Source organism: Erythrolamprus reginae, chromosome 10, assembly GCF_031021105.1.
Source record: "Erythrolamprus reginae isolate rEryReg1 chromosome 10, rEryReg1.hap1, whole genome shotgun sequence".
Classification (NCBI taxonomy): Eukaryota; Metazoa; Chordata; class Lepidosauria; order Squamata; family Dipsadidae; genus Erythrolamprus; species Erythrolamprus reginae.
In genome coordinates this window covers 14,815,080-14,829,199 of record NC_091959.1, presented here as the reverse complement: position 1 = coordinate 14,829,199, position 14,120 = coordinate 14,815,080, and the positions used below count along the sequence as shown (strand labels likewise).

The 14,120-nt window shown below is 51.3% G+C and overlaps 1 protein-coding gene and 1 long non-coding RNA gene across 5 annotated transcripts in view; one reads left to right on the top strand and one right to left on the bottom strand.

The window, feature by feature from the left end:
- MAN2A2 (mannosidase alpha class 2A member 2) overlaps positions 1–11,730 on the top strand; it is a 40,726-nt gene extending 28,996 nt beyond the window's left edge. The window contains exons 14-23 of one of the 4 annotated variants that reach the window (XM_070763536.1): positions 2,497–2,733; positions 2,825–2,947; positions 4,665–4,779; positions 5,090–5,223; positions 5,970–6,111; positions 6,271–6,404; positions 8,056–8,133; positions 8,586–8,780; positions 8,873–8,983; positions 10,039–11,730. In XM_070763536.1, the coding sequence (XP_070619637.1) occupies positions 2,497–2,733; positions 2,825–2,947; positions 4,665–4,779; positions 5,090–5,223; positions 5,970–6,111; positions 6,271–6,404; positions 8,056–8,133; positions 8,586–8,780; positions 8,873–8,983; positions 10,039–10,194 (1,425 nt within the window). In that variant the 3' untranslated portion in view covers positions 10,195–11,730. The remainder of the gene's footprint in view (positions 1–2,496; positions 2,734–2,824; positions 2,948–4,664; positions 4,780–5,089; positions 5,224–5,969; positions 6,112–6,270; positions 6,405–8,055; positions 8,134–8,585; positions 8,781–8,872; positions 8,984–10,038) is intronic. The other 3 variants (XR_011560044.1, XM_070763534.1, XM_070763535.1) reach the window with 3 other exon arrangements.
- Positions 11,731–12,006: 276 nt separating this feature from the next.
- On the bottom strand, positions 12,007–14,110 carry LOC139173572 (uncharacterized). The gene is made up of 2 exons (XR_011560045.1): positions 13,277–14,110; positions 12,007–12,542 (listed from the first exon to the last, which is right to left on the bottom strand). It is a non-coding gene; the product is annotated as an uncharacterized lncRNA (long non-coding RNA).
- Between the last annotated feature and the right edge of the window lie 10 nt (positions 14,111–14,120).

Sequence of the window (14,120 nt, the reverse complement as noted above, 5' to 3'; positions counted from 1 at the left end):
GCTTTATAATCTGCGCAAATTCTAATAGAGCCATCCGGCTTAACGGGCGTTACAATAGGAGTTTCCCATTTGGCATGATCAGTGGGAACTAAAATGCCCTGAGCTATTAATTTGTCCAATTGTTCATCCACTTTAGGCAAAAGTGGAATGGGGATTCTGCGGGGCTTCAATCGGATAGGCGAAATATTTGGGTCCAAATTAAACGAAATGGGGCTGCCTGTATATTTACCCAGAGTGCTAGAAAAAACTTCGGGAAATTCTTTCAATAAATCATTTGGGTCAAAAGAGTCACATACATTGTTAACCCCTGAAATTTCAATACCTAAAGGTTGTAACCATCTAAGTCCCAGTAAGGAGTGTTTAGGACCGTCAACCACTAACAGAGGTAAAAACCCTTGAAATTTTTTAAACGCAATAGGAACATTTAAGCACCCTAATACTGGAATTGAATGGCCCTGAAAATCACTCAAACCCGGTTCCCAAGGTTGCAAGTCAGTTTGTTTTACACGAGGTAAATATAATTTAAGTTTTTCCCAAGGCATTATGGAATGTCTGGAACCGGTGTCTAATTCCATTTGGCAGGGGTGGCCGTTGAGGAAAAGAGAAACAAATAGCTTGTTTTCCGCAGCGGGAAAATTGCAGTTTACGGAAGAAGGGGAGTTACCTCGTTGGTTAGAAGAGGGCGGGTTGTCAGCCGGGCGGGAAACGTTGCGCGAAAACGGTGGTCGTCGATTCCTCGGTGAAAAATAGGGTCGTTGGTTTTGCTGAGTTGCTGGAGTTGGGTTGGCGGCGCGGCAGACTTCAGCGATGTGGCCGCGGCGCTGGCAACGGCGGCAATAGGCGTCCTTGAAATGGCAGCGAAAACGAGGGTGATTTCCGTTGCAGCCGGCACATCTGTCTGCACGGGAGGCTTCTTTGGCGTCATGGTCGGAGGCTCTTCGGATTTGGAGACAGGTGTCGTCTGGAGTAGCGGATTCTGAGTGTTTTTCATCAGGAGGGCAGGCGTGCCAAGGTGATTCATCAGGAATGTGATGAACGGTTGAGGTTGCGCGTTTAATTTCGGCAACAGATGTTTCAGATACCTCGGAGGCTTTTGCTGCCTTAAGAATGTCTTGGAGAGAGGCATCCTCATCAACTAAGTATTTCTTCTGGAGCGTGATATTGGTTAGACCGAAAATAAGGCGGTCAATCAGCTGTTCCTCTGGATCCTTGTATTTGCACTTCGGGAGGAGTGCGCGTAGGCGAGTTATAAAATCGTTGGTGGATTCCCCGTCCGCTTGCCTCATCTGAGCGAATTGATGGCGGTATACGCGGACAGGAGTCGTCGGCTGGTAATGAGCGGCAAGTTTTGCTTGTAGAGTTGACCATGCGACGGTTTCCAGGGTGTCTGGGTCAACGAGCGTAGAGGCTAGGCTGTAAACTTCTGTGCCGCAATAAGCGAGGAATATAGCTTTCTTCCTCTCGTCATCGGCGTCATGTAGATTGCTCGCTTTCAAGAAAAATGTGAATTTGGACATATACGAGGTCCAAGCTTCCGTCTCGGAGTTGAATACGGGCGGCGGTGGAGCCATGGCCGAGTTCATGGCTGCGTTAGCGGGAGTTCGACCTCCTCGTCGCCACTGAAAAGTCAGGACTCCGGTAGTTTAAATCAAACTGGTTTATTCATGGCAAGAGAGAATACGAGAACACTGGAACGGTAGATTTGCCGGAATGAGGGCAACGGCTAACCCGTTGCCCTTTTATACTCTTTTTAACGCGGGCTTTTTCCAACTGACACACATTTAACTTTCGCGGCTATTTTCTGAATAGCCGCGTCTTAACCAATCGCAGATTTTCTGCGAATATTTTTAAACAAACACAACACAAACAAATAAAAAACCCACCCTGTTTTGCCTCAGAGAATTTCAAAATAAAATACTGTACTGTGTGTCTATAACAGTGAGCTCATAATAGGGCAACTCTATCAATATCAAAATGCCACTTAAATAGTTGAGCTAGTTTCAAACTAGATTTTGATTTTCTTTCTCTCTTCCTTCCTCTCTCTTTTCTATCTGTTTCTCTCTCTTCCTCTCTCTCTCCTTCCCTCTCGGCTTCTGGGCAGGTTTGGAAAACTCTGAGTTGATGATGATTTTTAAGTGAGCGATTGCTCACTGCTCAGCTTAGAGGGAACTATGACTGTAACCACTACTATATGTTAAATGTTTGTAAGATTGTGTGTGAATTTTAAGAAAATAAATAAAAAATGTTAAAAAAAATTTAAACACACACAGCTGCAGAGGGATGGTAGGTTGTGTGGCCCCGAACTTCATCTTCCAATTAATCCGGGACATTTCCAAGGGAGGAGGGGGCGTGGAGGTGTGTGGATGCTTGGCCTTCTCTATGAGGGGGCTGTACCCCCCCCCCCAGACTTTATGGAAGAGCCTGGCTCTGGCCTTACCCTTCATGTCATGGACGGATGGGCCTGGAAGGACAGCTTATTTCATTCTTCCTTGACAGGTGTCCGTCATGATCCGCCTGCCGGCACTGGGCCTCACCGTCCTGCAACTGGTCAAATCTTTTGATAGCCACAACACGGTGAAGTCTTCAGTGCGCCTCTTCTTGCACGGCCGTGACATTGCCGGGCCCAAGCACGAGGCCCTCCCTGTGCAGGTCCTGTCCATGGCCGCAGACGACTTCTGCCTGGAGAACCAGCACCTGAGAGCCTGTTTCTCCGGGGCGAATGGCTCCCTCAAGGTGACCCCCAGGGAGGACGCGGCTGGGGAGGAGAGGGGGGGAGGGCAGCGGGAGGAAATGCACAAACTGACCCTGGGCTTGTGGGCTGCAGAGTGTGCGTCGCGCCAGTGAGAAAGAGGACCAGCCGCTGAGCAGCCAGTTCCTTGTCTACGGGACCCGGACGACCAAGGACAAGAGTGGCGCCTACCTCTTCCTGCCCGATGGGGAAGCCAAGGTCCGAGGGGGTGGCCAGGGCTGGGGCTGCTCACTTCCACCTGGGAAGGGGGGAGATGGAAGCGGTCTTCACTCGGATACCTTGGGCAGGCTCATTGGCCATGAAATGTACTGCTTGGCTGGCTTCCAAAACGGTGAGGGGGAAGTCCCTGAGGTCCCGGTCACCTCCTGGGAGGCTTCCTCGGATTGGCTGCTGGGGGAGTCGATCAGCAAACAGGATGGGCCAAGGGAAGCAGATGCAGCTGGGGCTGCTCGGGATGATGGACGCTGCCTTTCCAAAGGGACATGAAACACTGTATTTCTTAGCCCAAGGAGGAGAGGGCGGCCTTGGTGGGAGGCAGGAGACCCTTCCCTGTCAGTTTCCAGCATGAGATATATAACAAAAGATTTAAGTGCCAAAGCCCACAGCAACAACATAGCCAAGAAGGCATCAAGAGTTGTAAACCTAATCCTACGTAGTTTCTGCTCTGGCCATCTCACACTGCTTACCAGAGCTTACAAAACTTTCGCCAGACCCATCCTCGAATGCAGCTCATCTGTTTGGAACCCATATCGCATCTCAGACATTAACACCCTTGAAAATGTCCAAAGATACTTCACCAGAAGAGCCCTTCACTCCTCCACTCGAAATAGAATACCCTACGAGACTAGACTTTCAATCCTGGGCCTAGAAAGCCTAGAACTAAGACGCCTTAAACAAGATCTAAGTATTGCCCACAAGGTCATATGCTGCAACGTCCTGCCTGTCGGCGACTACTTCAGCTTCAGCCACAACAACACAAGAGCACACAACAGATTTAAACTTAATATTAACCGCTCCAAACTTGACTGTAAAAAATATGACTTCAGTAACCGAGTTGTCGAAGCGTGGAACTCATTACCGGACTCCATAGTGTCATCCCCAAACCCCCAACACTTTACCCTTAGATTATCTACGGTTGACCTATCCAGATTCCTAAGAGGTCAGTAAGGGGCGAGTACAAGTGCACTAGAGTGCCTTCTGTCCCCTGTCCGATTGCTCTCCTATATCTCCTATACCTTTCTTCTATTCCTATATCTCTTCTTCTATTCTTTCATTGATATGTTCTATTACTATACCTTCTATTCTATTATTTCTTAGATAAATTTTACTATGAGTATCTCCTCTATAACCTTCATCATGTATTTTACTATGCGTATATAGATATACTGTATACCCACTAAAACCCTCATTGTGTATTGGACAAAATAAATTAAATAAATAAATAAATAAGAGCGGCTGTATTGCCCAGGCCAGCGCAACTCCTGCCTGCAAGCAGCCCCTGGGCCTCCCAGCCTGTTGGTGGGGAGGTGGGTGAGGAGGAGCATCCCAACCGTGGCCATGGGGGGGGGGGCCACCGAGCTTTCACGTCAGCGGCGCTTGCCTGACTTTGACAGATGGCTCCCTCATCTCTTCTCCGGAGAAAACGCTCCGCCTAACACTCGATACGTGCAACAAAGAGTGTTTAATGGTTCGTGGCTTTCAGAACAGTTGCTGCCGCTTCTGCTGCCTTTTTGAGTCTGGAATTTCTCCAAAAACACTTTAATTGTTAATGTTTTCAAATAACGTTTTCAAATATTTTCAAAAAATTGCATTATATGATGTCATTAAAAGCTATCAAAAGGCAGGCTAGAAATAGATGAAACTGGAGGGCAGCCCCTTCCCCACTTGCATTGGCTCCACGTTTTCCTCTTTGCAGCCTTACACCCCCAAGGACCCTCCGGTGGTGCGGGTGACCGAGGGCCCCTTTTTCTCAGAGGCAGCCATTTACTACCAGCACGTCGAGGAAGTGGTCCGACTCTACAATGTGCCAGGTGAGGACTTGGGCCCTGCTGCGGGAGGGACGGGGCTGCGCAGAGCGGTCCGGTCACAGAGGTGGGCTGCTAAGGTGGAAGAGTGACGCGTGCTCGTCTCCGGGGCTCTGAGTGCTAGCGGACTCCAGCGCAATTCTGGTAGTGCACCTGGGCAGGGTGCGAAATCTTGCGCGGACGCAGGCTCAGGTGCGGTAGCAGAATTGCGCTGGACTCCGCTAGCACTCAGAGCCACGGGGACGAGCACGCGTCACTCTTCCACCTTAGCAGCCCACCTCTCTCTGGTCCCCTCACGTGGCGTCTCTGGCTGCAGGGGTGGACGGCCTCTCTCTGGAGATCTCCTGCCTGGTGGACATCCGTGACCACGTCAACAGGGAGCTGGCTTTGCGCTTCAGCAGCAGTATTGAGAACCAGGGCAGGTTCTTCACCGACCTGAACGGCTTCCAGGTAAAGGGCGGGCAGGAGCTTGAACAACCCTTGACACCCTCCACCCCCTCCCTCCCTGATGCGGCTGGAGAAGCCCCCTGTGCCTTTGCCTGCCACACAGATGTGTTCGGAAACTTCAGATCGTGCAGAATGCAGCTGCAAGAGCAATCATGGGCTTCCCAAGGCATGCCCATGTCACACCAACACTCCGCAGTCTGCATTGGTTGCCGATCAATTTCCAGTCACAATTCAAAGTGTTGGTTATGACCTATAAAGCCTTTCATGGCATCGGACCAGAATACCTCCGGGACCGCCTTCTGCCGCACGAATCCCAGCGACCGGTTAGGTCCCACAGAGTTGGCCTTCTCCGGGTCCCGTCGACTAAACAATGTCGTTTGGTGAGACCCAGGAGAAGAGCCTCCTCTGTGGCGGCCCCGACCCTCTGGAACCAGCTCCCCCCAGAGATTAGAACTGCCCCCAACCTCCTTGCCTTTCGTAAAGTTCTTAAGACCCATCTCTGCCGTCAGGCATGGGGGAACTGAGACATCTCCCCCGGACCTATACAGTTTATACATGGTATGTTTGTGTATGTTTGTTTTTAATAATGGGGTTTTTAGCATTTTTTAAATTATTAGATTTGTTCTTACATTGTTCTTGTTGTTGTGAGCCGCCCCGAGTCTACGGAGAGGGGCGGCATACAAATCTAATTATTAATAATAATAATAATAATAATAATAATAATAATAATAATAATAATAATAATAAAGATGCAGCCCCGGCAGTACCTGAAGAAGCTGCCGCTCCAGGCCAACTTCTTCCCCATGCCAGTCATGGCCTACATCCAGGACAGCCAGCACCGCTTGACTCTGCACACGGCCCAGGCCTTGGGGGTGTCCAGCCTCAGCAGTGGTGAGTGTGATGGCTGGACGGGTGCAAAAGCGCCCAGAGGCCGGGGAGGACGAGGGCTGTGCCTGAGGCCTGGGAGGAGTTGAGGGGGATCCTGGTTGCGGGACGGCCTCCCTCCCCTCCTAACCGGGGCTTTTTGCTTTCTCTCCACCTAATTGGCAGGCCAGCTGGAGGTGATTTTGGACCGGCGTCTGATGCAGGATGATAACCGTGGACTAGGACAAGGCCTGAAGGACAACAAGCGGGCCTGCAATCGCTTCCGCCTCCTGCTGGAACGATTCAGCTCGGCCAACAAGGTAGAAAGTCCCAGAGCTGCCCGGCTGGATCGAGCCCCCTTCCTTGCTTAGGATTTCTTGGGGAAACCTTTCCAGTGCCTGCGGATAGGTCTCGTGGAGCTGGGAATTCAGGAGGATTGGGGGGAAATGACCTCAAATCCTTCCGTGAGCAAAACGTGTTTCTTGCGATCGAGCGCCCAGCTGATTTCCTCCTTTGACTTTGGAAGGCAGGGCAGCCCTGCGTAGAATAATAATAATAATAATAATTTATTGGATTTGTGTGCCGCCCCTCTCCGCTAACAACAATAATAAACACAACATGTACAATCCAATAATAAAAAACAACTAAAACCCCCTATTATAAAACCAAACATACACACAAACATACCATGCATAACTTATAATGGCCTAGGGGGAAGAGCTATCTCAACTCCCCCATGCCTGGCGGTATAAATGTGTCTTGAGTAGTTTACGAAAGACAGGGAGGGTGGGGGCAATTCTAATCTCTGGCGGGAGTTGGTTCCAGAGGGTCGGGGCCGCCACAGAGAAGGCTCTTCCCCTGGGGCCCGCCAAACGACATTGTTTAGTCGACGGGACCCGGAGAAGGCCAACTCTGTGGGACCTTATCGGTCGCTGGGATTCGTGCGGTAGCAGGCGGTTCCGGAGGTAATCTGGTCCAATGCCATGTAGGGCTTTAAAGTAGCCCTGGGGAGGGGCCCGGGCAGCCTCAGCCGGGAGGGAGGGGCAGTTCTAATCTCCGGGGGGGGGGGGAGTTGGTTCCAGAAGGTCCTCAGCCTTCCGTCTTGCCCCAACCCTTCCCCGTTGCTGGCCTCTGCCTCCTTTTGTGCTGGGAGAAATACAAAATGTTTGTTTCGGAAGAGAAAGGGGAAGGCATTCCTCCCTCCCAGTCAAGGGTCCGCATTTTGTTGCGGGTGTGGCTTTACACACAGGGCCTCCAGTTGACAGCAGGAGAGAAAACACAATCCATCCAGTAACAAGGAGGAGATTAAACAGAGAGATCTCTCTGTTGGGAACAAACATAAGTAGAGATATTAGACCTAGCAGAGGGGCTAAGAGAAATAAAGGAGAGACGATCTAGGGAGGTGAGTCAGTCCCAGGAAACAGAGCCGGCTCCTTTCCGGCCCTGCTGAGGGAATGGCCAACTAAACAATGTCGGTTGGCAGGCCCCAGGGGAAGAGCCTTCTCTGTGGCGGCCCCGACTCTCTGGAACCAGCTCCCCTTAGAGATTAGAACTGCCCCTACCCTCCTCGCCTTTCGCAAACGCCTTAAAACCCACCTTTGTCGTCAGGCATGGGGGAACTGAGATATCTCCCCCGGGCCTATACAATTTATGTATGGTATGCTTGTGTGTATGTTTGTTTAATAATGGGGTTTTAAAATATTTTATATTGTAAATTATTAGATTTGTTATAAACTGTTTTTATTGTGTTGTGAGCCGCCCCGAGTCTACGGAAAGGAATGGCATACAAATCTAATAGATAGATAGATAGATAGATTAGATAGATAGATAGATAGATAGATAGATAGATAGATAGATAGATAAATGGCCAGCGTCCTCCTGTGCACGAGGGGTGTCGGTCTGAGGCAGTGACATTCTCCCTGGTAACCTCCCTATTCTCACTGCCCCCCCCTCCTCCCCCCCGTTCCCCAGAACTCCAGCTTCTTTTCCAAACTGGCCTCCGTGCTGAGAGATTTGGTCTTCCCCAGCAGCAAGGTTGAAAGCCCAGAGGTAAAACATAGTCTCGTGGTATAGTCTGGCCTTTCCCTGCCCTGCTGGTGCGTGTGTGTTGGTGTAAGCCCCGCCTAGTGCTTAGTAGCCCAATAGTGTAGACGAGAGGTCTCCATCTTTGGCAACTTTATGAGGCGTGGACTTCAACTCCCAGAATTCCTCAGCCAGCCATGCTGGCTGAGGAATTCTGGGAGTTGAAGTCCATGCCTCATAAAGTTATGCTGGCTGAGGAATTCTGGGAGTTGAAGTCCATACCTCATAAAGTTATGCTGGCTGAGGAATTCTGGGAGTTGAAGTCCACGCCTCATAAAGTTATGCTGGCTGAGGAATTCTGGGAGTTGAAGTCCACGCCTCATAAAGTTACCAAGGTTGGAGACTTCTGGTGTAGACAATAGTGTGGGGCTCCTGGGAGGCCGAGGGGCCGCCTCCATCTTCTCTCATTCTCGCCGCAGGCCCAGGAGAGTCAGCCCACCAGCTTCCCCTCTCTGCTCAGCCACATCACCTCGATGCACCTGAATGCGGAGGTTCTGACCCTGCCGCTTGTCCAGGAAAGGCTCCCCGCTCCGGCCCTGAGGTCCTTTGCACCGTTTTCCATCACGGTGCCCTGCGACTTCCACCTCCTCAACCTTCGGACGTTGCAAGGAGAGGTGAGGAGAGAAGCCAGGCCCTTGGCCTAGGCAGCCCTTGCCTCCTTCCCCTGCTGGGCTTCCAGGTGGCACACAGGCTTTCTTCTCCCCAGGATGAGGCTTTGCCGTCTACCGAGACAGCTCTGATCGTGCACCGGAAGGGCTTCGACTGTGGCCTGGAGGCCAGGAACCTGGGCTTCAATTGCACCACCACCCAGGGCCTGGTAGGTCTGGATGCTCCCGGCGGCCCTGGAGGGGAAGGCACCAGGGAAGGAGGCCTTGGTCTCTTCAGCCTTGAAAGACGGCGTTTAAGGGGTGACTTGATCGAAGTGTATAAAATCATGCATGGGATAGAAAAGGTGGATAGAGAAAAATTATTTTCTTTATCATACAATACTAGGATGAGGGGGCATTCCCCAAAGCTCATAGGTGAGAAAGTGAGGACAAATCAAGGGAAATATTTCTTCACCCAGAGGGTCGCTGGTTGATGGAATTCCCTTCCAGAAGAGGTAGCGACAGTTGTCAGCCTTGATAGCTTCAAGGCAGGATTAGACAGATTCATGGATGCCAAGTGTCTCGGTGGTTATTGAAACGGATGTCCAAGTGCCGCCTCTATATTGGTTGAGGCAGGCAGGATTCCCTTGAGTACCATTTGTTGGGGGTCAGGGGAAAGGGAGGGTTTTGCCTTCTCTTTCTGCTCAAGATCCCCATGGACAACTGGTGGGCCACTGTGTGACACAGAATGCTGGACCCGATGGCTTTGGCCTGATTCATCATGGCTCTTCTTAGGTTCTTATGTCTGCTAGCGGGTGGGGAGGGGGGAGGTGTTTCATGAGGTTGCTTTAGGGAATTTTTATTTTATTTTATTCATTTGTCCAATACACAAATACATAGGAAGAAAAATAGACACGTAGTAATATATATAAGGGTAAAGTGAACTTAGAGAAGATATATGAAAGAAAGAAAATATATAAGTGAGAGAAAGGAAAGACAATTGGACAGGGGACGAAAGGCACACTAGTGCACTTATGTACGCCCCTTACTGGCCTCTTAGGAACTTGGAGAGGTCAATCGTGGATTGTCTAAGGGAGAAATGTTGGGGGTTAGGGGTTGACACAATTGAGTCCGGCAATGAGTTCCACGCTTCGATAACTCGATTGTTAAAATCATATTTTTTACAGTCAAGTTTGGAGCAGTTCGTATTAAGTTTGAATGTGTTGCTTTGGGGGGGGGTGCTGGGCATTTGCACCCTGCTCAGCTTTTGCCTCTTGCTCTCCAGCTGTCCCTAGGCAGCCTGTTCCAGGGCCTGAGCCTGATCTCCCTGCAGCCCTCCTCTCTGACCCTGATGTACCCACTGGGCACAGCCTCCCCCAACAGCACCACCATCCACCTCGACCCCATGGAGATCGCCACCTTCCGCCTTCGCCTCGGATAGCCCAGGTCCTCCGTTGGGAACTTCTGCGCACGGACCTCCTTCCTCCTCCTCTGGCCCAGCTGTCCCAAAGGGTGCTGCTCCATGCCGAGGCAGAGACCAAGACAAGGCCCTCGGGCAGCTGCGTCCTTGGACACTCAGCAATGCTCCGGGGTGCTGCCTGTGCACTGCTTCTTCCAGAATTTGGTTCCGGCTTGGCAGGGAGGGCAGTGGGCTCTGCTGCAAGGAGAGAGGGCAGGCGTTGTTTGAGCAGCACCCCACTTCCGCTCTTCCCTCGCTCCAAGAAAACCACCCCTGCATTTGGTCTGGCTGATCCCGAACATGCAGAGTAGATGGAGTGCAGCCAACACTTCAGAGGGTGGGCCAAGGGATGCTCCTATAGCAAAGCCCCCATTCTCTGGATGTCCACGTCCCCCAGGAAGCAGGGGGGAGAGGCTGGCAAGCAGAGTTGGGGTAGCAATTCGCTCAGGGCTGGGAAGCCTCTCCCCACATTTTTTACCCTAGAGGTTGGACTGTTTCCGCAGTGTGAATTCTCAAGAGAAACGCCGACTACATTCGTACTCTGGTGACGTTTTCCTTCCAGAGGGAAAGAAAAAGCACGTTGCTGTGCTGCAGGCAAGGAGCGCCCCCCCCCCCCAAAACTCTGCTGCAGTTTGATCCAAGACAAGCACAAGGCTGCCTAAAAGTGGACAAAGACAGGAAACTCCCTGGACATTTCTGCTCCCTTTCCTGCCATGAATCAAAGAGGAGAGATGGCTGCTGTTTTGTGGCTCAGCATCTCTTCCTTTCTGAAGGGCGAAGCCAGCAGTGCCAGCCCAGCCACAGAAGTGCAGAACACGCAGCTGGGGAGCTGCTCCTGCCCCCCGAATGCCTTCTCTTCCTGGCCAACAGGCTCCTGGGCAAACGTTTGGGATGGGCCACCTGGCCTTTCGTGTGTGTTTTTGCATGGCACTTGCACAGCCCACATGCTTAATTTATGGCTATATGTCATGCAAACCCAGAAAATACATTGGAACAAATCATGACACAGCAAACTCTGTCACAAAAGCCCTGACTCGGGGAGAGGGGCTCTTGCAAATCTGGTGGGATTGGGCCCTGCAGGACTTGTCATACTGCCCAGGCGACCAGTTTTGATTTCAAGGTGCTCCTCCCTGTCAGGCTCAAGGTTTCCAATTATCACCAAGGCAACTTAGAAGTGGACAATGGCCAATTTTTTTTCTGCTCTTCGCTTCATTTCTGCAGGGTTCTGTCTCCATGACAGGCGGTTCTTTCGATGTGGAATGTTTACAAAGATGGATGGGTAGGCTGTCAACTCCTGGGTCATAATGTCTTAGACCACATAACCTTAAGAGGTCTACCTGCCCACAGGCACAGTTTTCAGTATGTGATGCTACAGTTGTACATAATGCTGAGAAACCTGAATTAGACCTTGGTTTTCAGGGATGTGGATTATGCGAGGAAGAGGCGAAAGTAAGCTACTGTTTTCTGTGTTGCTCAATTTGTGCTGCATTAACTCAATGAACAGGATGTGAAAGTGCACTATTGTGTCTTGTCTTTACAATTGCCGTGGGCGGCGGGGAGACCAGGAATTCATCAATCAGAAGCGGTCTCAGGTTGCCCTGCTCCAACCGTTCCTCAACCAACAGAGCAAGGGATATGGGTTAGAACAGTGTTTCCTGGCTGGGGACTTCTGGGAGTTGAAGTCCAGATATCTTCAAGTTGCCACGGTTGGGAAACACTGGGTTAGAATCAGGGGAATCAGGTGTCTGGGATAAGAAATGGGGTTGCTTCAGTTCCCAAGACTTGTAAAGCATACAGGGGACATATTTATTTATTTATTAGATTTGTATGCCGCCCCTCTCCGAAGACTTGGGGCGGCTAACAACAATAAAAAGACAATGTAAACAAATCTAATATTAAAAATAATCTTAAAAACCCGAATTTAAAGAACCAATCATACATACAAGCATACCATGTATAAATTCTATTAGCCTAGGGGGGAAGGGAAAATTTCAATTCCCCCACGCCTGACGACAGAGATGGGTTTTAAGGAGCTTGCGAAAGGCAAGGAGGGTGGGGGCAACTCTGATATCTGGGGGGAGTTGGTTCCAGAGAGTCGGGGCCGTCAGAGAAGGCTCTTCCCCTGGGTCCCGCCAGACGACATTGTTTAGTCGACGGGACCCGGAGAAGACATATATGGCTTCATATCACTACTTTCCCCCAAAGTTCTTATAGCTTCTACTTCCTCAACCATTTCATTCCTATTAGTAAGGATCAAGTCCCTCTAGTTTTCTCCTCTACCTTTTGTATGACAAAAGTTGTTAGCTAGGCACATTAACAATCTGTTTGATCTCCCACTACTTGCATCCCCCTCCCCAATGTTGTTAGGGTAGTTAAAACTCTCCCATTAGTACTGTAGCATATTTCCTGGGGCTAATTTAGCAAACAGCTCATCAACTTCCTCTGCTTGGTTGTGCAGACTGTGATTTATTTTTCCTCTAACATTTAGCCAAATACTTCCTATAAAGGGATATATTTCCTGACATACAATGCAACCTCACTCCTTTGTTAGCTCTGTTTCTTTTGAAAAACGTATATCCTTCCAATTGTGTGCTTTGTCCTATTAAGTTTCAGTAATAGCCACATGCTGAGCTAGTTGTTCCCAAATACATTGATAATTGTGAGGTCCAGATCCTTTGCCTTTCTCCCTAATTGCTCATAGCCCTTGAAAATTGATTTCAGGCTCTTAGTTATATTGTTTATCCCCACATGAAAGAGCTAATAATAGGTGGGCTTAAGTTTAATATCCAGCCTGTGATATCTTATAGTTTGCACCTGTGAACCAATTCACTTCCCTTAAGAAATTGGTCTACAAATTAAAGGCTCCCTCTTGAGTAGTGAGTTACCAATGGAGCCCCCCCCCCCATGTCTGAGCTGCTTCATCACTATCACTAGAACAGTTGACAAACTCTTCAAGTGTCTGCATGTTTTCTTCCTGGGGAAGGACACAAAAGTGGCTTCTTCCAGCTTTGACTCCTGCAAGAAGTAATTTCTACTGTTTGAAATCTCAGCTCCCCTCACCAACGCTGAGGGAAGCAGGAGGCCGGCTGTGCCCAGTCCAAGACTGGCTTTGGCCAAGGCCTACAACGTCAGCCGGGGCCTTCCATCAAAAGGCTCGTTTCTTCTCCTGAAACCTTCGGTGTAGCTGGGCCAATTCAGGATCCCCATTAGCCGGCTCCTTTCCCTAATGGATCCTCCCCGCCGCCAGGCTGGCAGCGTCCCCACGGAGGCCGGGGCTAAAAGCAGGGCCTAATGGCACGGGCGGGGGAGCTTTTGCCCGCTAATGGATGTGGTGGGAGCAGGAGGGCAGCGAGCGCCGTTTCTCTGCCTTTCCGCTCACTCCGGGTTGCCTCCGCCTGGGAGCCGCGGGGAAGATGCTGCTCTGGCTCCTGCTGCTGCCGGCCTTTCTCCGGCCCGGTGCAGGCGGCTCCCAGGCCGGGCTGGCCGCTCCCCGCCGGCGCTCGTCCGAGCTTAGCCTCCCGCTGGCCGACGCGCGTCTCTGCGAGGGCTACTGGGGCGTGGACGGCCGCCTGCACGCCGCCTTCTTCTGCCCGCGCCTGTCCGACGCGCCGGCCGACGCCTTCTGCTGCCAGCCCGGCGGGAGCGGCGCCCTCAAGACCTGCTGCCCGCGGCCCGACCGCCCCCGCAGCGCCAACGCCTCCGCCGCGTCCCCGGTCGCGCTCCGGTGAGGGTGGGCGGAAGGGAGGGGAAGGGAGCGGGTGCCCGGCCGGCTTCCCCCGCCGCTGACGCCGTCCCGTCCCGCTGCAGAAGCCCGTGGGTGCCGCTGCTGGTCGTGGGGCTCTACGGCGGGCTGGTCCTGGCACTGGCCGCCGCCGACCTCCTGCACTTCCGCCGCCGCAACGCCGGAA